Source organism: Abramis brama (assembly GCF_963993115.1).
Source record: "Abramis brama genome assembly, chromosome: 8".
Taxonomy (NCBI): Eukaryota; Metazoa; Chordata; class Actinopteri; order Cypriniformes; family Leuciscidae; genus Abramis; species Abramis brama.
In genome coordinates, this window is record NC_139970.1 from 29,724,666 (window position 1) to 29,747,884 (window position 23,219).

The following is a 23,219-nucleotide window of genomic DNA, read 5'->3' on the forward strand; positions in this document are numbered from 1 at the left end:
TCAAACTTAAGGGGCTATTTTTTTATTATACACAAACACACACACACAAACAAACACAATGTTACAACTAACCCACATTATTCCTACAGTTAACAATGAAAGATCTAGAGACGCATTTTCAATTTTAGCTAAATAGAACACTTTATTTTTGCAGACGTGCTTGGTATGTTGACATTTTACATGGTCATAGGTGACTGTCCTCATTTCACACTATGACACAGACACAGAATACTTCATTTGATTAAATACAGCACTTGTGGAATGTACCATAAGACACAGTGTACAGAGAGAATTCAAGCTTTGTTTGGGACCAAAAAAGATTATTACAGGACACAACGTTTTCAGAGAACCTTTTTCTGAAAAGCACATTGCCTTTGGGTAACTGCATGGCCATTTTGTTCACGGTCATTTTTTGAATAACATTAATGTGCGATTAAGAGTGGTTTAGTGTTATGAGTAAATAACATTCTCTGGTAGAATAACATTTTTGCTGTAACCAGCTACATTTTGTTAATATTTGTCATTAATGTTGCTGTGAATATGTGATTAACTGGGATCAAAAAAACACATCTGAGGCAAAAATAAATGTTTTGGTGTATCTTCAGTCTAACACATTTGAAGGGTTTTGGTAAGATATATGCTAATGCATCAAAACTGGCCATGTTAAACAGATTCATGCAAGTCTTAAACATTTTAGAGCTTATTTAGCACTCTGGAGCCTGTCCAGCCAAAGTCACTTATTTAATATTAAGTGCAATAGAGATCATAGAGGTAAAGTGATAAAATACACTGTGGAAAATATTGAAAATTGCTATTGTTAGCAATCTATCAATATGAAGAAAACGCACACGTGCCTAGTTCAGATGAAAGGCAAATGACAGTAACAGACACATCAAAAACCTATCGAACTGTTTCTAATCATATATTTTAACAAGAGAGGTTTGTTTTGATTTTCAACCACACATAACTAGTGCAAATACAATTGGTTCATTCAAGAAAGCTGATATGTGTAGATAGAGAAAGTCAACAATAATTTCTACATAAATCAGATTAAATAAACATACAAAATAAGAACAAAAAGCTGTTCAGCTGCTAATTAATTTGCATTGTCATTAAATAAAAGTATAAGCTCAGTTTATCAACATCGCCCACTACAGAAAGTAGATATCAGTAAGTGTCTTCAGTGCTTATGTAAAGCGTTGTCTGGGTTGTAGATTCGCTCTCATTTGTGCGTGTACAAACACACACACACACACACGCACGCACGCACACACAGAAATAAAGTCTGGTTTGACTTCCAAATGGACAAGAGCAGCAGTAGTAACAGCAAAGGCAGAAGCAACATTGAAAGAGAACATAAGCACGTACTGCCACACACACAGTTCAACTTCACACTATGTGTGTCTGCACACGTAGCTGACGATTCAAAAGATCTGCTGTTCAAACAGAATCTTTTCAAAGCCTTCAGGTGGAGTATGGTAGAAATCACTGAACTGGCAGTCTATGATGGCACTGTCATCCACTGAGAGAGAACAGATAACAAACATCAATATGATGTTAGTTCATCATATGAATGGCAAAAACATTTTATGACAGCTTGTCTCTGCAAACAGCAGATCATAAATCATGAAAAATCTATTTTTCTCATCCCTTGAAAACATAATGGCAGTTTTAAAATCTGAGGGTGGTAGTAGGTGACATCTTTCAATCCCTTACCAAAATGGCCACCAAATAAATCAACTTGCTCCAATAATGACCATGAAATTCCTATATCTAAAAAAAATGTCCTGTATCTGTCATTGATAAAGAAACAATACACAACTCACCATAAACTATGGGGAACACGGTCCCTCGAATACCTGAGGCCGGACAGTGCATGCTCTTTCCATTTAAGTACAGGTTCAGTTCCACATGATCATAGGTCAGGCCCTAAAAACAGACACACACACTTACGACCACGAGCAATATGTCTTCTACAGTATATACTAGTAGTATTCCACAATTTAGCTATTTATCACAATCTAGAATGTAACCAACACACAAAAAGAAGTAAAAATGTACCACTATATCCCCCTCCTGAGGCAGGCTGTTGGCAGGTAAACGGTTCTTCTCCTCGTTGTTGTGGTATATCGAGCCATCATGTCTAAGTACCAAACTGTGGCTGTCTTGACCCAGTGGCACCTGGTTCAAATTCACCTTCTGAGTGGCCACACCGATCCCCCAAACACCTGCATCGCAAACATCAGCAAAAGTTCATAGCCCACAGATATCTTAAGCTGTACATACCCGTCTAAAGACCAATAATACAGAGATTATGGAGGTAAAACTGTACTAAAATTAATGTCACAATGCAAAACAAATCTAAGGGTCCCAGTAATAGGTTATTTCTATTTTTATTTATGCAAATATGTTTTTCTTTTGAATTTGGTTTTGACATATGAGGTATTACATAAATTAACTTTTATATTAAGGTGAAATCTTGCTCACTTATAAAGGTAAACTATTTTTTTTTTTTTTTTCAGAATCCACTTCATAGCTACACACTCAACAACATTCGACTTTAAAACAAATACATCTGTCTGACAAGTTACTACAGTATTTGCACAATAATTAGCAATATATTAAAAACCTGATTATCTGAAGCCATGATTAAACATGCTTCGTTTCTCACAAAAGGGCACTCACCCGTGGACTGGATCTTGAACTCAAAATAGCTCTTGTTCTGGTGTAGAGGGGCGTTGGCGAGGCAGGCTCCAGTTCCACAGATCCGCCTCCCACTTTTCACTATGACCACATCCGTCCCTGGGAAAAAAGGCCGAGCAAACTCTCATGCCCACACTGCTACAGTACAAGGTATGTATTTCAAAACGTTTTCAGAGATATCGTCAAAAAACGAGTCTGAATTGAACCTCACTTCCTGGATTCACTCAATTGAAATACAATCAAAATAGACACTGGATCTGTCAGCTGTATACTAGCAACTAACATCTGATCCAGAGTGGTTAGGACTACTTGACATAATTGATTAGATATTATTACGAACGAAAACATACTGTTTGTTTAAAAACAGTGATGGCAATAGTTATTTTGTGTTCTAATCTTTGTTTTTAAGATATAGCATTATCTGTTAGCTTGACACATCTCTTCGTGTTAAAATGAATTTGGTGACTTTTTGTGACCCCGCTGAGCAGTGGAAATGACCTCTTACCCATGTGATGCGTGTCTAGCTGTACGGTGGGCATATCTTTGAGGGGAGCGTGACCCGGCCCGCCATCCCCGCAGCAGCCCAAACAACACGTAAAAACTGCAGCCATTCTAGCGCTGAGATCACCGGAAGTGCAGTTGCACATGTCAAACTGAAGAGCGCACGAGCTCTCAGGATAGAATGGATCTCATGGAAAAATCACTGTCGAACGGATGGTGTTTTTCTCGTTAACCACCTCAAGGGGGCGCTTACCGACTCAGAAAGCAGAGTCCTTCAGTGGACCACATTCAAAACAGTTTTATTATTAAATCATTTTACACAAATAACAATATTTAAATTTGAGTTATAGCAGATGCATGGAAATATATATATTATTTTAGTTTTATTATTATCATTATTATTATTATTGTTTAAAAATTCTTGTGCAGTAATCATAAACGACAGAAAATGCCCCATCCTGACCAGCGCAGAGAAAAGTATCAGATAGCTCGTGACGCTTTACCGTCGGTCTGGAAAATATTTTACATCCAAATAATCTAATAGTCATTGAATTGAAAATACACACTGAGGCAAATTGGATAATTCTTATTCTGACCGCTAAACTCCCCCAGATTAAATCCCACATTCTACCTAACAAAGAGTTAGATAATACTTAATTTGTTAGAATACTTAAATTATTTGTTTTATAGGTAAATATCACAATCAAGGCAATGTGCAACCAAAACAGCCAACTGACTAGAAAAGCTTTGAGAACACGTCGCCATGTGGTCAATATTGAAATGGATTGGGATAAATGGTTTGCTTTTTTAAGTGTATGTGCCCCCCTTGTGGATTTTGGTTTATTTTATTACCGAATTAATATACAATAAATGAAAAAAAATTAAAAGCCTTTCTAGCGTTATCCTATTTCTTTGACAAATCTGCGGTTCTCTGAGACTCTCGCCCCCTCGTGGCCAATTACGTCAATGCATCCCTGATTCGACCAATGAGCGCTGCGCCTCGGACGCCGTTCTCTTCCTGATGGCATGGAAACAGGGGAAGAAAAATCGAGGTCAAAATATTTTGACACGTGACTCGGTAGCGATTGGTTATCGATGCGTCAAGACCCTGACACATGGCACGGGCACATGCGACCAAAGTGGCGTGAAGAAATCATCCTTGTGGCAGGAAATACGGACGTGCTTTTTGGTTGTCTGTGTTTGTATCTGTCTAACCATGACTAGTTGTAAATGAAAACCACGTAGTTATTGTAGTTCACTGAATAGATTAATTATGCGGGTAGATGATGGGGAACGCAAGTGTATTGACGTAATCTGTATAAAAAACGCTGATCTAGTAGAGAGTGAGCGCTCCCCCGCAACAACACCATCCAAGACTGAAGGGATCCTCTGCATTTATTTCTCACCACACAAAACGTGTGTTCAACTACCTGAGTCTGCAAATACACTGCTACGCGGATATTATGCTGAATGTGACATTGGAATGTTTAACTTTAGATTCACTGTTCAATAACTGTCTGTGCGCATTAGTTTTAATTGCCTGACCATACTGACTTGACCTGAACTAGTTAAAATTTCCCAATTGGAAAGGGCGAAGTCTGCACAGCAACAAGAGCCCTGATTGCGTTACAGTGCCTATGCAGCTAGTGCACTTCTGGTCCAATTGCTGGTGCTTTCTGCCTGCAAAATCTGCCTCAACAACAGTAATACCTTGACAACCCGGACCCGGGCATACCGAGAAACATTTTGACAACTCGACGGCGGGGATATTTTGTTTTCCAAATCAATTCCTTGAAGTTTGTTGGACAGGTCCTCGGATATTCCTGCACGAAAGTTCTCACGCGGGCAATTAAAATGAAGTACTGGTGCACTCAGGAGTCTTCATCATCAGGCAATCTGAACTACTATATTTGGTTAACCTGCTGTGCCTTTTCACAGAATCGCACTGTAAAATATTGACTTAAGCTAGTTCTGTTCCATTATTTATTCACTGTAGATTCATAACGCATTCTCGCAATATAAAAACATTTTTCGATGCAAAAAAATAAAATAAAAAAAATAGCCTACTCGTATGTGTGTGTATGCTATATCTTTTCTAATTGCGCATAATGTAGATGGTGTCAAAAATGACACTGGACAGCACTAAGTGCTTCACAATCGGTGTCAGATGCACGATAGAGAAGCTTGCTATGATGAGAGTTGTATTGATGTGTCATGCCCCCGACAAGCTTTCATATTGATGTCTCTTTCCTCTTTAGGATACGATGGAGCTCTTGGAGGAGGACCTCACATGCCCAATATGCTGCTGTCTTTTCGAGGACCCGCGTGTTCTACCGTGCTCTCACAGCTTCTGCAAGAAGTGCCTCGAGGGCATCCTGGACGGTAACCGGAGCCCTGCTTGGAGACCCCCGTTCAAATGTCCGACCTGTCGAAAGGAAACCGTGCACAACGGCATCGCGAGCTTGCAAGTCAATTACTCGTTGCGTGGCATCGTGGAGAAGTACAACAGGATTCGAGTGATGCCAAGGATGTCTCTCTGCCGAGCTCACAGCGGACAACCGCTCAATATCTTCTGCGCCACGGATCTGAAGCTCATCTGTGGGTTTTGCGCCACGACAGGTGATCATAAAGGACACAAGTTTTGCGCGCTGGAGGAGGCGTACGAACGCGAGAAGCTCGCGTTTGAGGACTTGTTTCGCGTCGTGGAGGGCTGGAGGGGCGCGGAGGTGCATTCGTGCCTGGAATCGTTAGAGGGAGCTAAGAAGAAAGCGCTGGAGAGGGTCTCGCGGGACGCAGATCGAGTCTCAGAGTACTTTGACAAACTTCTGCGCACGCTGGACCACAAACGGAGCGAGATTCTCTCGGACTTGGAGACTCTGAAGCTCGCGGTCATGCAGACCTTTGACCCCGAGATCAACCAGCTGCGGTCGGCGCTCGAGGAGCAGCGGCGCGCGCTCAACATCGCCGAATCCTTCCGTTCGCTCTCCGACCCGCTCACTTTCCTCCAGCAGATGCAGGACTTCAGAGAAAAGCTGCGCGTCATTCGGGGAACGCCACTGCCATCGCGGACTGACGTGGACGTGGGTTTGCTTGGCCTGCAGAGCTTCGATTTGAAAGAATGGGACCGGGTGCGTCTTGGAGAAGTGGACAAGCTGTGCGCCCCCTACGAGAGCAGCGCGTACCTGTCTTCGCTGCCCCCTGCTGCCGCTCCGCGCTTCTCCCGTGTGATGTGGAGAGTTGTTCTGGTTGTATGTGCGTGTCTCCCCGCGCTGAACTTTCTCCCATCGGACTGTCTCGCTTTGAGCTTCCAGGATAAGGTGGTCGCACTCAGTGGCTTTTCCCCTCCCGGTCCTGGAGAGATCGTGCGCTGGCTCGGGTTCTGCTGGACAGAAGCGGCTGAGATCTGCACACTAATAACTGAGATGTGTCGGAACTGTATCTTGGACCTGATAAACACGACATCTGATTTCATCAGCTGATTTTATAACTCCATTCCTTAGGTACTTTTTTATGTACTACATTGTGCCAACCTAGAGTAGGCCATATATCCCGTAGATTTGAAGCATTGGAAAATTTTAGTTCGTGTCTGTTTTTGAATTTGTAAAAAAAAAAAAAAAAAAACATAAAAAACATAACTAGCATTTGTGTGCTATAAAATTGCACTTATTTTGTCTGTTGGTTTTAAATGGAAAAACAAGTGTGGATGGATCGTGGTATAGGCTACTAACAATATTCCCAAATCTTATATTTAAAAAAAATGTCCTATTCACTTAATTTATATAGAGCTGAATAGTTAATCTCCACAAGTTCACCTCGAATACAAGCAGACAGATTGATTGCATAAATTATACAGTTTTGGAAGTTAACTAAAGAAGAGGAACACTTATTCCGAAAGTGCATTGAAATTCTTTATCTTCTCTGTGCGAGTTATTTGGATACTCAAGGTTAAACGTTACGTAACAATGTCAGACTCACACCAGGACAGGATTTCAGTTCTTCAGCAATTCATTTACAATGTTTACTTAGAATGAACTTGTATCCTGCTATATGTTTGTTTTGTTGTTGGTTTAACTCATATTATTGCGGTAGCATTTGGCATCATGAGAACAATTTTTTTGAAATTACTATAGTGCTGAAACAAAAGTCTACTTGAACATATAGCTAATGGAATGTATACGTTTTTTGGTTGCTTTTGGTTTTCTTTTTCCTTTTATATAGGCTTACTATTTGATATTTTTATTCAAAGACCAGAGCTCATCAATGTCTTTAATGTTTACAATGTCACCCAAGAGAGGCATGAGATGTGCAAAATTTAACACAAAGTCAGGACTGTTTAGGGAAAAAAAAAAATTGAAGGCATCCCCTTTTCCCCACTGTTTAAGGAGGAATCCTGAGAGATTCTCGGACGACTGTTCTGATATGACGTCACCGCTGGAGCCCTTCGCACGTCACCGAACATATATTTAGCCGACTGTTGCCAGGCGAATTGGGGATGAAAAGTGAAATTACCTACTTTAACCTACTTTACCAAATACAACCTTACATAACTAAGAGCAAATTAAATAACAACGAATTTATGAATAAATATAATCTACATTTTCTGAAGCCATGCAGAATGCATTGCCGACAAATAGGAAGCTCACTCTGAAATGGCGCCATATGTTATATAATTTCAATTCTTCTATTTTCTTTCTCTTTTTTAGCTAATGAACCATTGTGTCTTAATAATAATGACACCATCCTCACTCTATCGCATAGCCCTATCTTGCACCAGTAACTTCAATATTACAATACAAGTGCCATTTCTTTTTGCTTTAAACGTTTTGTCTTCCTGTGTTTAATGTTTCTGATTCAATTGTTCAATTCGGTCAATACTCGTCTCTTTAAGGAACTGACTCTGCACTGAAAAATACTTTGTATGTTGCTGTTTTTCTTTGTAAAGTTGAAAATTGTTATAGGGATATATCCAAATAAATGTCCCGTCATATGTAGGCTATGTACACTATTTAGTTCTAGCATTATGCTTATTTCTCTTTAAATTTTGTCAAATGAAATGAATGGCAAAGCCTACGTCGGCAATGACTAGGCTATTTGAAGCCTAAATGTGTCCATAGCCTAGCAAAATGCGAAATATATTAGTTTTGTAACTTTCTTTGCAGCAAGTAACAACTTTCTTTCTACGCACATGATACGTCTCAGTTTACAAAAAGACCTGAAATACACCAGATACACGAATTCATATATTCACCGTTTAAATGTCATTATGAAATAAAGCAACCTTGTATGATGAAAAAATGATACAGCAACAGGGAACATCACCAGTTAGGTAGTTAGTTATGTTGTGTCTCAAAACTCCAGAGAAGTGGCATGGTTGTCGGGAAAGCAACATAAAGAAATTAAATACATGCTGTATTTTTATTAAAATTCCATATTTTATTGCACTCGGAATAAATTTAACATTTAAGGCACTCGGAAGGACCATAATAGGATTTGAGACTTCAGTCTCATTCATTTGTCTATAGACAAATATAGATATATAGAATTATATAGATATTCTATTATATTAGGCTATATATAGAATTAAAGCGTAACGATCTGCATTGTATGCACAGAAAATTTCGAGCTATAAATTATTTATCTGGACCAAGTCGCTCCGACATAAACACACTCACATAGCCTACTTGAAAAATAGACGGACTTTTTTTCCCTTGGTCCTTCTATCTAAACACACGTTGACCAGTAACTGTAATCTATTCAGGTCATGTAAAACCAGTCTAATCACAACTAAAATTAAGCACACAAAAAAAAATATGTGTAGCCTATTCTTTGGCGGAGAAATTAAATAAAAGATCCTAATTAAATATAATTTCTAACGGCCATGCTATATGAGAACATCTTATAAGAGGACTTCTCCGTGCATAAAACATAGGCCTAAATAATAAGTAAAAAATAAATAAGTAGCCTACACGCGGGAAACCGCATAGGCTATAGGAAATTTGGATCTGATTCAAAAACGTAGTAAATTTCATAAAATCCGTCGCTTACAAATCAAATCGTGATTGGTTTAACACACACAAAAAAAATCAAGACAATTCTAGGCTAGCCTACGTCCAGACTGTAAAAAAAAAAGCTGCATCGTGGATGCATTTTTTTTTTTTTTTTTTACTTTTCCATTAAATTGTTAAAATGTGTGTTTTGCCATAGATTAAAATCAGCTCTATGAAACTGTGCACTGTTCCTATTATCACAGCTGTGCTGACCATCTTTAGTTCAGATCTAAAAGCATCATATGACTAAAACGAAGCGTCAGAAGATTAAATCGACATGTGTCAGAAGTGGTCGTGTTACTAGTTAAAGGCAACAACGGTTTAAGTGCTGGTCCATTGAACAACAAAAAAAAGAAGTAATTTCTTTATTGCCAAGGATACAAGATGTGATAAAATCAAAGGAAAAAGCAGCATTCAGATATCAAAAAAAAGACGAATTTCTGCGTATAAAGGGGGTTCCTTATAAAACTCCCCAAAGTTATCCTACTTTCACCCCGGCAAAATAATTAATAAATAAATAGATGATCATTAACCAAAATACAAGGATATGGCAAGGATACGTTGAAACCGTGGTTACATAATTTATCCTGCTTAGTTTTTTTTTCATAAAATGGCGGAAATTATTTCAATGACATTTTGAGACCTGCGTTGCGAGATACTGCCTTTTACATTCTTATTTTTTTCCAGGGTGACATGCCTGTATACAATATTTTACAAAAGTCACAAACATTTTGTATTATTTTATAGCCTATAGGCACAGTCACGTGAGGTTACATAATCAACGACCTGTACTGTTAACATCACGAAATAAAACATGTCATTTTCAGCTATCGGGAATACTGAAAAATGACTTGCCCACAACAAAATTTCGTTGGGCATTAAGCTTTTTAATATTAATGTTATATAAGAATGATGGGCTACGCACGCGTAAACTCTCCAGCACGAAATGCCTCCATGTTAATATCTCGTACATTGCAACTTCCGGAATAATCCACATAAATGAGTAAAACGTGCTTATTGGTTATTATCGGGGGGGGGGGGGGGGGCTATTGGAGTCAGTTTTGTTAGCTCAATGTAGTCACCGGAAATTAAGAATAGGCTACTTTAAAAGAAACATGAATACACGTCACGCCTAGGGTTCATCCACCAGAAACATAAAACACATTTCTACAACAGTATTGAAACACATCAGAGCAGAAAAGCGACCAAAAAAAAAAAAGAAAAAAAAAAAAGGAGATCTCATTTGACTACAGTTGCGTTCCCTGTGAAAAAGAGTTAAAAACAAAAGCTAAACAAATATATCGACAAACGGTGCCCTAAGTAAGTTAAAATGAGTATTCACAGGTCAGTTTTTTCCTTTTTTTAATTTTAATATTTGTTTGCATTAATACAAAAAAAATGCAACCACGTTTAGGAAAATAAAATTGGAATATTTAATGAAGAAAAAACAGATGATTGAAACAAAACAAGGATACATATTTTACATAAAGGAAAACAAACAATGTAAACATTAAAACATGTTTTTGCATGAACATTATAAAGGGGAAAAAATCAACACTGATTAAAAAAAGCTACTTAACTCGCTTTCCAAAGAAAACTAAACTCTGCATCTATCTTTACCTTTGACCATTCGGTTCACTCCGGTGAGGCCGAGTGTCCTCCTGACTTCTCTATGTTGGATTGATGATTCAGTCCATGATGGTATTTCTGTACCTGTGAGTCAGCCATACCTGCACCAGCTAGGCCCTGGTAGCTGTGATAAAAAGATGACGTGCATATGCTGCTTGGTGACTTCTTGCTTCAGCAGCACGAGCAATATTGGAGGCATTGGCCAAAGAGTAACTCCAATATTTACATGCTGCTAAAGCAAGACAACACACGCACACGCATTCACACACATGTAATCTCTCCTTCTGCTGCGTAGGTCCCAGGAATTGATGCTGCAGCACATCACGGCCTGCATCTCTGTATCACCACAAACCATTCTGTGCTGCTACACCATCACCTAGAGAGGGTTCCTCTCTCTCAATCACGCACTCACACCCTCGGCAACATGACCAAGCACTGCCAGAATCAGAGCGAGTGACTCCTCTCCTCCCTCTCTCTCTTTCTCTCAGCAGGGCTTGAGGTATTCCAGGACTCCATCTGAAACACAGAAGAGAGGAGGACGCTTGAGTGAGAACATACACACAGCAGCTGGACGTGATGCTGTCAGTTTGCAGTAAAATATTTCAGTGTCTCCTTACTGTGTTTGCCTGCAATCCATTTGCATACAATAAAAAAGTGGCATTGCTACATTTGTGTGCAGGACTTGGTAATGAAATACATACTTCAGACTTTATTTTATTTTATTTAATATGCCTGTTATGTACATTTCTTTTTTCTTTTTTTTATTAAAAAAAAACAAAAACAAAAACAACATACAATAGCATACATAAAGTTTAATGTATACTTTTTATAGATGGATGCACACTGAATCTGAATTGTTGCACTTCAGTAAAATAGAACCTATAAATGTATACTAATGTAATGGGACAATTATGGGTATTTTAAAATAATCATCATTCCCAGTGGATTGTCGTGTATTGTTGTTTTGTCATATTTACATTTTATTATATTTTGGGACAAGGCACAAGAGACGATTGAAAATAAAGCATTACAAGAGTTTTTAATGGTAATCAAAATTTTATATATTTTGCAGCACTGATTTTCTACAGGCTGGACTCTGGAGATCATTGCGGACACACCTCTCAGCAACTTTCCTGCACTATACTAAAACCTGTCCTCTGGCTACTCCGTCAAAAAATAATTATATCAAAAGAAACAAGCAACTAGTAATATTGTCTTCTAGACCAGACTGGATTTAACCTTCAAGATAGTGATTCAGCACTGCCAACATCCTGCCTCGTAGTCATCTTCAACAGCGGGAGCTGACCTGCCACCAGCTTCCCAAAGTGCTGTCCCACAACAGAATATATCTCTTATGCCTCCACTATGCTAAATAAGATATCTCTACTTTATGAATCAATCACTGTGGTTTGTATACAGTTGTGTAAAAAAAAAAGAAAAAGAAAAAAGTGTTGACCTGAGACATCATTAACATCTGAATTTTAAATTTTAGTACTGATAGTATTATTAGATATATTTATTCAACCAGACAGAAACACAATGGCGAACACAGAATCTTAATAACCAAGTATTTTCTTTAACACACAAGCTTTCTAAAGACTTAGAATTTACTAAAAGTAAAATATAATTGTTTTGAATGCAATTCTACTTTAATTAGAAATTGGAGAATTGTAGCATAACAAAAATTCAAGTACATTTTCATGGCTGCTATGTACTCGGAACAGCATAGATGAATGAACTGAAGCAGCAGAAGGGTGAGATCTGCAGTGAGAGTACTAAATAACACACCATTTTAGAGCAAACAACTTGTAATTGTAATGAACCAATCACATATTTAAAAAAAAACTAACAGTTTATTATATTAAAATATATTAATTATAACAAATATCAACTGAAGCATCTGTTCATTATGAGCATTGACTTGTAACACTGACACCAAGGTTACGACCTGACTAACATATCTATGGAATTTGGGTCAATGATCCAACATGGATTCACAGCCAAGAAACAGCCATTGTGATAATGCTACAATATTTTTTTATATAATGTTTAGCTCCTGATGAAGTCACTGATTTTTTTTTTTTTTAATTAGCCTATGTAAAAAATTAGTGTAGGAGATTTTGAAAACAAGCAAGAATTTTCTAAAATTATCCAGTGTTTTTTTTTTTTTCACTCCAACAAAACCTAATGCCTAGTCGTGATCTCAGAGACTGACAGGAAGACATCTAGACCCTTTCTCACACTATACGGCCTATGCTAGTGTAGCCTATAAGAGCCTATGTCCTGATATTGACAACAAACTTGTAATTACTTCTAAACAAGAGTTGGCATCTGAAAGCTAAAGCCAACCCATCACTGCCTGAAAAACTGAGTGAATTCAATACCATAAGAGACAAATGTAAGTAATAGTAAATAAAATAAAAAGCTTTACACTTTGCTTATGCAAACAACCACTGTGTAGATCTAAAGCAGCCACTTCATTGCTTGAAGGGGATTTTTAAGCCTTAATACCATAATGGCTTAATGGCATAAATTAAACTACATAAATGGCAAATGCTAAAAGTGTCCTGTACTGGGTGTAAATAACACCTAAACTGCCTAGTTGCTGTAAAATGTGTTTTAGCCCATGATCTCTTAAAACAATTAACACACAACACATAAATTAAATTGCAAATAGATGTTATTACCTTGATTTGTTGTCTGGTTTCTGACATCACAACTAGGCAAATACTGGAAAAAAGAAGAAGAGAAATTCATCAAAATACAGACATTACGTTAGAAGCTGCAGTTCTAAAAATCTGATGTAATAGACAGCATCAAACCATAAAACCAGATGCTTAAATAGTTTTAAAAACATACACCTAGTTTTAAAAAATAAAATAAAATTGATACACCCATAGTTAATGTTGCAGTGTGTCTGTGAGAAAGTTGCTGTCAACTATGTGAGTGTATGTGTCTTCTCTGAGATCACTGCAGTGTGTGAGGTGTAAAATATTATTATGTGTATATTATTCAAGTTAGTTAAACCTCAAATGCACCCTTAAAAATGCATACCCTTCAAAGCACCAAATGATTGAAACTATTGTTGGCCTATGAATTATAAGACAGAAACTTTCTGAAATTTACATCTAAAACCTCACATAAGTTTCTGTCTCAAAAAGCTTTTTCAAATTCACAAGATATTTTTTAGTAAAATAAAAACAAATTATGCATGCATCTCAGATGTGAATCAGAGATGTGCAGCACAAAAACAGAGACTGGTGAGAAAACGTTTTCCCCACTCCTTTCACTAACTCCCACATTTCTCTTCCCCCACTCTCTCTCTCTCTTTCTCTCACACACACACAGCAAGTCTTGTGCTAAGATATTATAAATGAGTATCTTCACAGGAAGCATCTGACCACATTAATTTTTATCACAGAGAAAAAAAAAAAGATCAGTCACACAAGTTATCAGACAACTATCAGAGCTGAAAAGGACAAGCAAATGGAAGGACTGAGTAGCAGGTCAAACAAAATACAGCCTGGTTAGACAACTCAAACTCCATAAATCAAACCATTTCAAAAATATGTTGAGTTATTTTTTTAGGCTTAAAAAATATTTTTAAATGTTGCCATCAAAAGAATATTAAAAGTTCTTCAACTCAATAATGTGTGTAGTTGGCCTAGCCTCCATTTTGGTGTTTAATCTTGTGCACTAGCAACATCGTAATCCCACAAGATAAGTGCGCATTATGTGCACCATATTACACTATAATTTTAAATCATGCAGCAAAGATATAATTTGATTATATACAAGCAGAGCATCAGCACATAACTCTTTGATAACCTAGAGAGTGGTCATGCACGTGTGAGTGTGTGTGTGCGCGAGGAGGACCGTCAGAGCCCCTGAACAAGTCTGTGTGAGTGAGAGGGGGTGTGAATGAATATATAACATTTAACCTCTCTCTGCTTGTATTTTACTGAGCTCACATGACCTCAGGGTCAAAGGGTATCACCTTCCACTCCTCCATCAACATCAGCATGTGACACGCTCACACACTCCGAGACTCTGCCTTATGCATGAAACCCTCCCACGTAATTATTTTGCCAGTTAAATGGTCAAAAGAAAATTTAGCAAAACAACAAGTTTTATTTTATAGGTATAACTTAAGATCAATGAAATAGGAAACTTTGGAAAAAGAAAAATATATATATATGTATGTATAATTATAACATTTTAAAAATAATAAAAAACATGAATATTTAATTACTTCTCATGAAGGCAAATAATCCACACTATATTCCAATTCAGACCCTGTAAATTAGCTACACCTCTGCACTTGTAGTAATGAGGTGTGTGTGTGTGTTTGTCTCTCTCAAACATTTTCTTTAATCTAATAAAAAAAACTCTGTGTAAATAAGTAAATCTGTGCAAATATTTCGTCAAAGAAAGAATGACAGCAGGCAAGCCTGCACACCTGTACGGTACCGCTGCACCTGAGTACGGATAGAGCTACATACAGCAACACACACCTGTGCCCTGACTGCAACCTCTCACTGTTACACACATGCATTGATCAAAGAATGCTCTGCAACACTGCAACAGCCTGTATTCACAACTTGCATCCAACCCAAACTTAAACTATCATTAATTAGAGGGATGCTTTAAACGTCTCAGAGTAAGGGCTGGCTGGCTTATTAAAAAAAAATAAAAAAACATAACATCTTTCACATCCGCACACACACACTACTTTCCCTATAATCATTAAAAGAGCGTGGGTGATGTCCCAGAGACATTCTGTGTGCCTGTGAATACACATTTGCTGCTGCACATCACAATGGGTCAAAACAAGTACAACATGGGTTTCTATTTATTCAAAACAAATAATAAATAATAGAAAAAACAGTCTTGTCATGACACCACTATTGCACTGTTATTACAGTCATATTACTACACTCAATTTGGTGAACTCAGAAGGTCCTGGCATGGTGTATGATAAAATTAACATGTTGTATCTCATAAAATTACCCGCACAATTAACTGATAAATAAGCCCCATATTAAAACTGAGTGTGTATGCTACAGCCTCTGGTCAGGAGATCTGAAGTGCAAGTCTTCATTTCCTGCAGGTTCACGTTTACACACTCTCAGTCATGAGCATACAAAGCATGACTGACTTAATGTATTCTTGCTTTTTTAACTAGTTGTTTAATTGTGTACACTGCACAATTTAACTTCTTTAGTGTGGTGACTTTTGTTTTCAAAACTCTCAGTAGAGCTGACAGTATAAAAAATTCAGCTTCTCCCCAAATCCAGCCCTGGACACACTAGAGAAACAATGTCTTAACATGCAACAAATTTAAACTGTTTCATAAAAGTTTCAACTGCCCACACACACAAAAAATAATCTCATCATTATCTCCATTAATTATAATTTTTTTTTAAATTGCAAACAGTATTACAAGTGAATAGCCACATGAGTATAAAAACAACTGTAGGTGGAGAACTGCTAGATTATATCTAAATGAGTAAAAATAAGTGAGTAAAAATAGATCTCACAATATATTTTGGTGTAGATGATAGATGCATATAAACTTCAAGTGTAAAGAGTAAACTGCCTAAAATAACCTGTAAGTTAACTGATTACGTATTTAGATGGCAATAGATCATGGGTATTCTATCAGTTATGGAGTGCATTCATTTTAACTGTGTGTGGGATTAAGTTTAAGTTTCGAATAGTGCACTTCTTTGAAAATATAGATCATACAGTAATTTACAGAACCTACAGTAAGTTATATTTTTAAAATATAACAACAATAGTTATGACTAAAATGTTTCTGTGCACTGTACAAAACCAAGCAAAAATAAATATAGTAGTATCAGCACTGTCATTGAAACTGTGGGGCGTTTGAGTGGGTGCATGATGTGTCTGTTGATTAAACTGCAATGTTGCGAACATGATAAAGAGATCGTTGTGGTTTACTTGTGGGGGTTTCCCTACGGTCCCAGGCAGGATCAACTCATGGGAAGAAAAACTGCCAGGAAATTTATTTTAAAAAAACACACACACACACACACACACACACTTAGGATCTGATGTGAAAAGACACTCTGACCAACAATGCTTGGTATTGGGCTATAGAGTTGACTACATTAATACAAAACAAATAGAATAAAAATAAATAAATAAATAAAAACCTGACCAAAATGGGAACCATCTCCATATGCAGGAAGAAGCAGACTAAGAATTTTGACTCTTACACTGACCTACACTGCTATTTTTTTGGTCAAGTGAATGTGCAATTCTAATGTGCAATAATTAATTACGGTGGGACATCAAATGTAAATTCTCAGTCAAATTAACATTTAGACTAATATTTTGTGCCTAGTCAGTCTATTCTGCAATGGGTCTTTTTCATAATATAAGATTTCTGCCATAGGAGTAACACTGGTATATGGTGTAATTTGTGTCACTTATTTTTTTGTGAATGGCCATTAAACAACTCACTCCAAAATAACAAACTATGTTATTTAGGCAAAACCAGACATCATTTAGACCTGTACAACACAAAAAAAAAAAAAAAAAGTTACCATATTTTTAACATTCTGTATTAAGCCACATTTATATAGGAGTGAGAAAAGTGAATAATCAGAAATATTTTAAATAAAATAAAATAAAAAAAATCTTGTAACTATAAAACAAATGCTACACAAAATGGCACAAAACACTAAGATTAGGTTGACATTTTGTATTAAAAAGATTAAAACTGGATTCTCTGAACTCACTTGACCTGTTTGGGCTCAAAGTGAGCCTGGGTCGCTGCTGGGTTAACCTTTCATGACATCACATGACATGGACAGGCCTTTACATCAATCAACAAAATTAGGAGGTCAAAGCATCACGGTAATGACTTCATGACCTTTCTGCATGTGACCTCTACATTAGACAGAACAAAACAACCCGAAGTGACACTTTCCTTGAGGTACAGAAGATTAGCGATGGAATCGTGTTCAATGCAAGAAAACCGTCACCAAAACAACTTTAGGAACAGAGACTGAAAAAAGAAGGAAAAATAATACGGCGCTATTATAAGAACTGAGGTGCACACGCTGACAAAAAGGCCGACTGCTGACCCAAGATCCCTCTAAAGATGATTAGATTTCGCTCTCTTTGCAATAGACATAAAAGTTTATTTTCCACTAACCCCTAACACAATTAATATAACGAATAATCGCATTTTAACATTACACAACCAGGCCTTAAATTATCTGACAATGCAACCTGGTTATGTAATTTCAATTTATAGGCCCGCTCGTATAAAAAGTACGAATACGTGTCCATAACACTTACGTTAGTGTGATAACAAGGGTTTCAAATTGCTAAAGGGAATGAAACGGAGTTAAGTTGCAATAGCGTGGTACAGTAGATCAAACACATTACGACGTGTTTTTTCGATCGAGAGATGATATTGTTCTACAAACTGATCAAATCACTTTAATCTCGTCTCCAACTCCTATTTACTTTCGTGAGAGAGTTTGCGCTTTTTACACTTTGGATAGCAAATGTTTGTTATTTTAAAACATTTACCATACACTCACACACGCACAAAACATAAATAGTCATTTTCATGGTAACTAAACAAAAAGACGCTTTTATGAAAAATGTTACTTACCGAAAACACATGAACGTTCATAATATTTGTAAATCCACACAAAAAAAAAAGAAGTTTGCAATTGAAAATTATTACGGCGCACTGTTTTTATATAGTTTGTGCAAAAAAGCGAGAGAAAAAAAGGCACTCTGGTCATCGTCGCTTTTTTTCCGCTGAAAGAGGAACAAAAACTGTAGTAAAGAATAGGACAGTGTTGGTCGGTGTGGCATCCCGGTGTATCGCTCGCTGATAGGCTGTCGGGCTCGCCGGCCGTCTCGCTCACATCACCAATCCCGCTCAAACTTAACGTTTAAAAAATGCACAAAACCACCTCGCTCCACCAAACAACCCACGTCATTTTATTCGTCGTCGCCTGCGATAATTTTCCGAATTTTTTATTGATTTTTCAAATCATCCACGTAATTGTTGGATTTTTTCGAAAAATAATACAAAATATATCGTTTCCACAGCGCGGCTCCAATCTGACGCCCCTTCTTGGCTGGAGATGCTAGCCGGATTAGCCTGCTAGCTCACTTCAGACTCCACTTCACTATTTGTTGTCACTACACATCGTCTTTTGTGTCCGCTGCATCCATCCACCGGGAAACAGACGCCTAAAATTTGTGGTAGATTTCAGAAAAAAAATCTCTCTTTGTTCTCTGGAAACAAAAAGAAAAAAGTGTCCCCTCGCTCAAATTACTGGACTACAGTACGGAGCCTCTCTAGGCAGCTGCTGTTGATGTAGCTGCTCACTCGAAAATGGCGCCGAAAGCTCCAGTCTTCATTCAAATTGGCCGGAGCCTCCCCCTGCCCGCATTGGGCATGCCGGGACCTAGAGCACCGCGCAGGATTGGTCGAGACAAAATGCACCCTCAAACCGGCTAGCAACCCAAAACCCACGCACAATATCCTTACACGGCCAACAGAGCACGGTTTAACTGTAGCTCTGCCAGTCTGTGTTTGAAAAAGCGATTGTTACCAGTGCATTCGCGTTCACACCATTGATAGTTTTAGGCGTACGTATATGGTTATATGCAATATATAGCTTAGGGATTTCAATTGCTTCCAAAATCAGATAGCTTTCAACGCTGTCAAGGATAAATTCACCCTATAAAACGTGATTTAACCCTAAAATGAACATGAAATGAATCGTCTACTGAAGTGTCGGTTTTCTAGTAACTATAGTGAGCGTTTTACCAAGCGAACAATCTTTATTTATTATTTTCCATCATTCGTGATTTTAAGAGGGAATAAAACGCTATTGCGGTTCAGATTTCTTTCTTTTTTACGGCCAGTTTTGAAGGTGCGTGTACTGTTTCTATAAGAAGATGAAAGCATGCATTAAATGACCGGAACGTTAGTCGTGAAAACGAAGCAAACGACCACAACACTGACTGCAAGTAGCTTGACAACAGACCCTGCGCTGCTTTACTACAGCAGACAGTCACAGCAGCGAGAGCAACAGCGAGCTGCGTCACTCACACCACCAGCAGCGTGAAGGTTGATTGGGAGAAGAAAGAAACTGCGCTCCATCTGTCAAATCCGCCCCTTTCTGATGACTGCCGACTGCATCATTCGGATAATGACTTAAAATTTGGCACCGCTTTGTGACTATTTGACCAGCAAATCCCGATGATTCAGTTAGGAATATCTGGTGGCCATGTGACTAAATTGCTTTCTAAACCTTAGCCTTATTTTGCAGGCGTTAACTGCAACTGTAAACCAAGACAAAAGCTATCTACCACGTAGTACTTTTTCTATAGGCTATGTCAAAGAAAACATGATGGCTTTATTGCACAGTTATAATCTGCCCACCTTTTTAGCTATCTTGGGTGGCATCATTGCATCGTGAATTTTTCTTATTTGTAGACACACCCACATAAACTCACATGCCACTGCTGACATAAACAAGCATGAAATAGGCTATCTGCCAGTGAGTGTTCCTACATATGTGAGAAAGTCTAAGGTGTTGTAAATGGATGTAGACAGTGGGGAAAGGAAGTGACTCCTCATTTTATTTAAAGATACACTGTAAAAGACAGGAAGTGTGTCAGCAGCAAAAGAAAATAACACAAACCGTTCTATACTTATCCGACATGGATGACTAGGCCAAACGCTTCAACTCCGATCTGTGCTATAGCCTATGTGAAACCGGTCCTCTTTTTAAAGTAAAAACCTTTATGGACAATTTTATGCTCTTTGCATGTCTCTTGTAAATGTAACTTTATTTGAACATTTCTGCATCTTGAATTTAATGTTAGATACACCTTGAACTTGAATGGACATTATTATTGTTATGGTCTATTTACTATTTACCCATGCATATAACAAATCCCTTGCTTTAATTTTCTTTCTTTTTTTGCACACACAACTTTAGACCATTCCTGTTATTTCCACCCCACCACTTTTAACTGCAACAAAACCTCTGTGTATAAGTTGAAGCATGTCATAAGCTACTGTTTTCCTCCCACCATCACAATAGGTGACTAAATATCTGAACATCACCACCAACCAGAACATTCGTGTTCTCACCAAAGTTTTAGTCGAGACTTCGTCTTCTCCTTTCTTTTCATTCATCCACCAGACTTGAAATTACTTAGTAGCATACTTTAGGCTATTTAATAAAATCATATAGCCTAACTTTTCTCCTTCCACACAACTGTCAGAGTAACCAACTTTACATTTATTAACCACAACAGATCATTCATTAACCTTTCATTGTAAGAAAAAAAAGAAGAAAAAGAAAAAAAGAAGTCTATTGTTCCTGCTTATAAAATGCTGAAAGAACATGTTTCGTGTTTTTATCCGTGACAGTTTTTTTTATATATATAGGCTAGCCTACTGTATATATTTTATCAGCAGTGAAACTAATAACAAAGCGCACTGCAGGCAAGTCCAGACAAGCGCGTCAATCCTTACGGATGTCCCGCCCCTCAAAGGCAGTCCTCCGATGATGTAACTCTTTCCAAATATAGCGTGTTGCCGAAGCAACCGTGCCACGCCATTGGTGCAGCGCTCTGTCAGTATTTGCAACGTCATGAAGCTAGTGTTATTATTGTAAACAGGGTGCTTACTTTCCACGGGCTCTCGGGTCCCGAGCCTTTGCTACGCGCTTCTTTGTTCACTACATGAGAAGATCAACACGACAATAGACTACTTACGAAAAGACGTTGTAAACGTTATGGACCTCCTGTAATCGTTAATGAACCAAACAAATAAAAACAACCGAGTAGTTTCATACGGTTTTCAATCAAACCTGTTAGACACTTTAAAATGACACGACGTAGCCTATCTTCGAAGACAGCCGGTAACCCTTGCGGATAAGAAAATGTTGCTGAAGTTTTGACAAGCAGCGCGTTTTTTAGAATGAATCTAACGTTGTTCAGTGTGCAGTAACGTTCTTAATTCACGGAACGCTAGAATAGAACAACTTTTTAGAACATCCACATCATGTAAAAGCAACAATCCGGTTGAGTCAAAAACTTTTCGACAGTAGTTCGGCGCCGATAGCTTGTTGTCGAATGTTGCCACTCCTGCGCTTAAAGAGCTTGTGTCATTGTTTCAACAAAAACACATTTTAGTTTCCCCTTTTAGTCTTGCTATGCCACTGAAATTCTACCTCACAAAATGCTCAAAAATCTGTCAAAAGAGCCAAGTTACGCCAATTCCCAATGCGACGAGACTGATCAGAAGATACATCAAAGTCGATCTGAATGGCACTTACCCAAAGCTCTGGGGGGAAATTGAGGATGTGTATGAAGACATCACTTGACTCTAGTGGGATGTTAATAAGTAGCATATAAGCACGTTGACGGGTTAATTTCAGTTCGCACAACAGTTTCACCTTATTTACTACCGTTTCACAAGGTATCGAGGAAGTTCTTTTGTTCCAGTATTTATGCACAGCGTCAAAGTTGCGCGTTGAGGAGGCGGAGCGGTAGCGCTGCGCGAGAGGAAGAAAAAAAGACCAAGCGCCAGCGCTCGACCTTAGATAGCCTACTCAAGACTCAAACCCTACGACCCACACTGGATCAGATTAGGTCACGTGCTGGCTGCAGAGCGGCGACCGAGTTGGGTGTCATAACTGCAAACTATCCTGATCTCGACAACATGATGAGACCGGTGTTCCACAGCATGGCGCGCGAACGAGGCTTTACCTTTAGCTGCGAGAAATGCCAAGTGTCTTACTATGATCCGCTCAAGTGCACGTTCACAGATGACTCTTATTGCTAAGTCTCCTTCCAATGTGATATTTGATTGAATTTATGATAGAGGTAAGAAACTCCCATCATGAACAGATTTGAGATTTCTTCGAACTGATAGGCTACGATAACAAAACCAACACCAACAAAAATTAAAGTAGCCTAAGTAGTTTGGTGCATTTTATTTCAGTAGCCTAATAAAGACAATTGCATTGTTTAATTTCAAAGTGTGAGGTGGCTCTGAATGTTTTTTTTTTTTTTTTTTTCACCTTTCTTTCTTTGCAGTAGGCTATACCTGCATAAGAGAATTTGCGGATATACTTGTGTTTTATGGGGAAACAAAGTATAAAGAGAGAACTTACTGTGATTTGAAACAGCTGCCTTCTGCTATTGGCTGTGTGTTCAACTGCATTAGAGCATCTAAAGCCTGTCAAATATCATCTGCTGAGTCCCACTTTGGTTTGGATGCGTGGCACGAACGTTCAACAGTAAACAAAACTGCTT

General features: G+C 38.0%; 2 protein-coding genes and 1 long non-coding RNA gene across 7 annotated transcripts; 1 reads left to right on the plus strand and 2 right to left on the minus strand.

Moving 5' to 3' along the window:
• Window positions 1-115: 115 nt before the first annotated feature.
• Window positions 116-3,462, minus strand: spryd7b (SPRY domain containing 7b). The gene is made up of 5 exons (XM_084122295.1): window positions 3,209-3,462; window positions 2,686-2,802; window positions 2,062-2,228; window positions 1,827-1,929; window positions 116-1,522 (listed from the first exon to the last, which is right to left on the minus strand). Exons 1-5 carry the CDS (start codon window positions 3,348-3,350, stop codon window positions 1,425-1,427), a joined length of 627 nt encoding a protein of 208 aa, XP_083978421.1. The 5' UTR covers window positions 3,351-3,462; the 3' UTR covers window positions 116-1,424.
• On the plus strand, window positions 2,740-12,079 carry trim13 (tripartite motif containing 13). Of its 4 annotated transcripts, XR_014607485.1 has the most exons (4): window positions 2,740-2,853; window positions 5,463-6,704; window positions 11,369-11,461; window positions 11,953-12,079. XR_014607485.1 is itself a non-coding variant. In XM_084122292.1 (3 exons), exons 1-2 carry the CDS (start codon window positions 2,830-2,832, stop codon window positions 6,681-6,683), a joined length of 1,245 nt encoding a protein of 414 aa, XP_083978418.1. In that variant the 5' UTR covers window positions 2,740-2,829; the 3' UTR covers window positions 6,684-6,704; window positions 11,176-11,918. The 4 variants fall into 4 exon arrangements, 3 of the variants coding, with proteins under 3 accessions (XP_083978418.1, XP_083978419.1, XP_083978420.1); XM_084122292.1 differs by lacking the exon at window positions 11,953-12,079 and having other exon boundaries at window positions 11,176-11,918; XM_084122293.1 differs by lacking the exon at window positions 11,953-12,079 and having other exon boundaries at window positions 11,369-11,918.
• LOC311088330 lies at window positions 10,661-22,511 on the minus strand. Of its 2 annotated transcripts, none has more exons than XR_014607486.1 (3): window positions 22,238-22,511; window positions 13,568-13,610; window positions 10,661-11,396 (listed from the first exon to the last, which is right to left on the minus strand). It is a non-coding gene; the product is annotated as an uncharacterized lncRNA (long non-coding RNA). The 2 variants fall into 2 exon arrangements; XR_014607487.1 differs by lacking the exon at window positions 22,238-22,511 and adding an exon at window positions 18,535-18,670.
• Window positions 22,512-23,219: the final 708 nt, after the last annotated feature.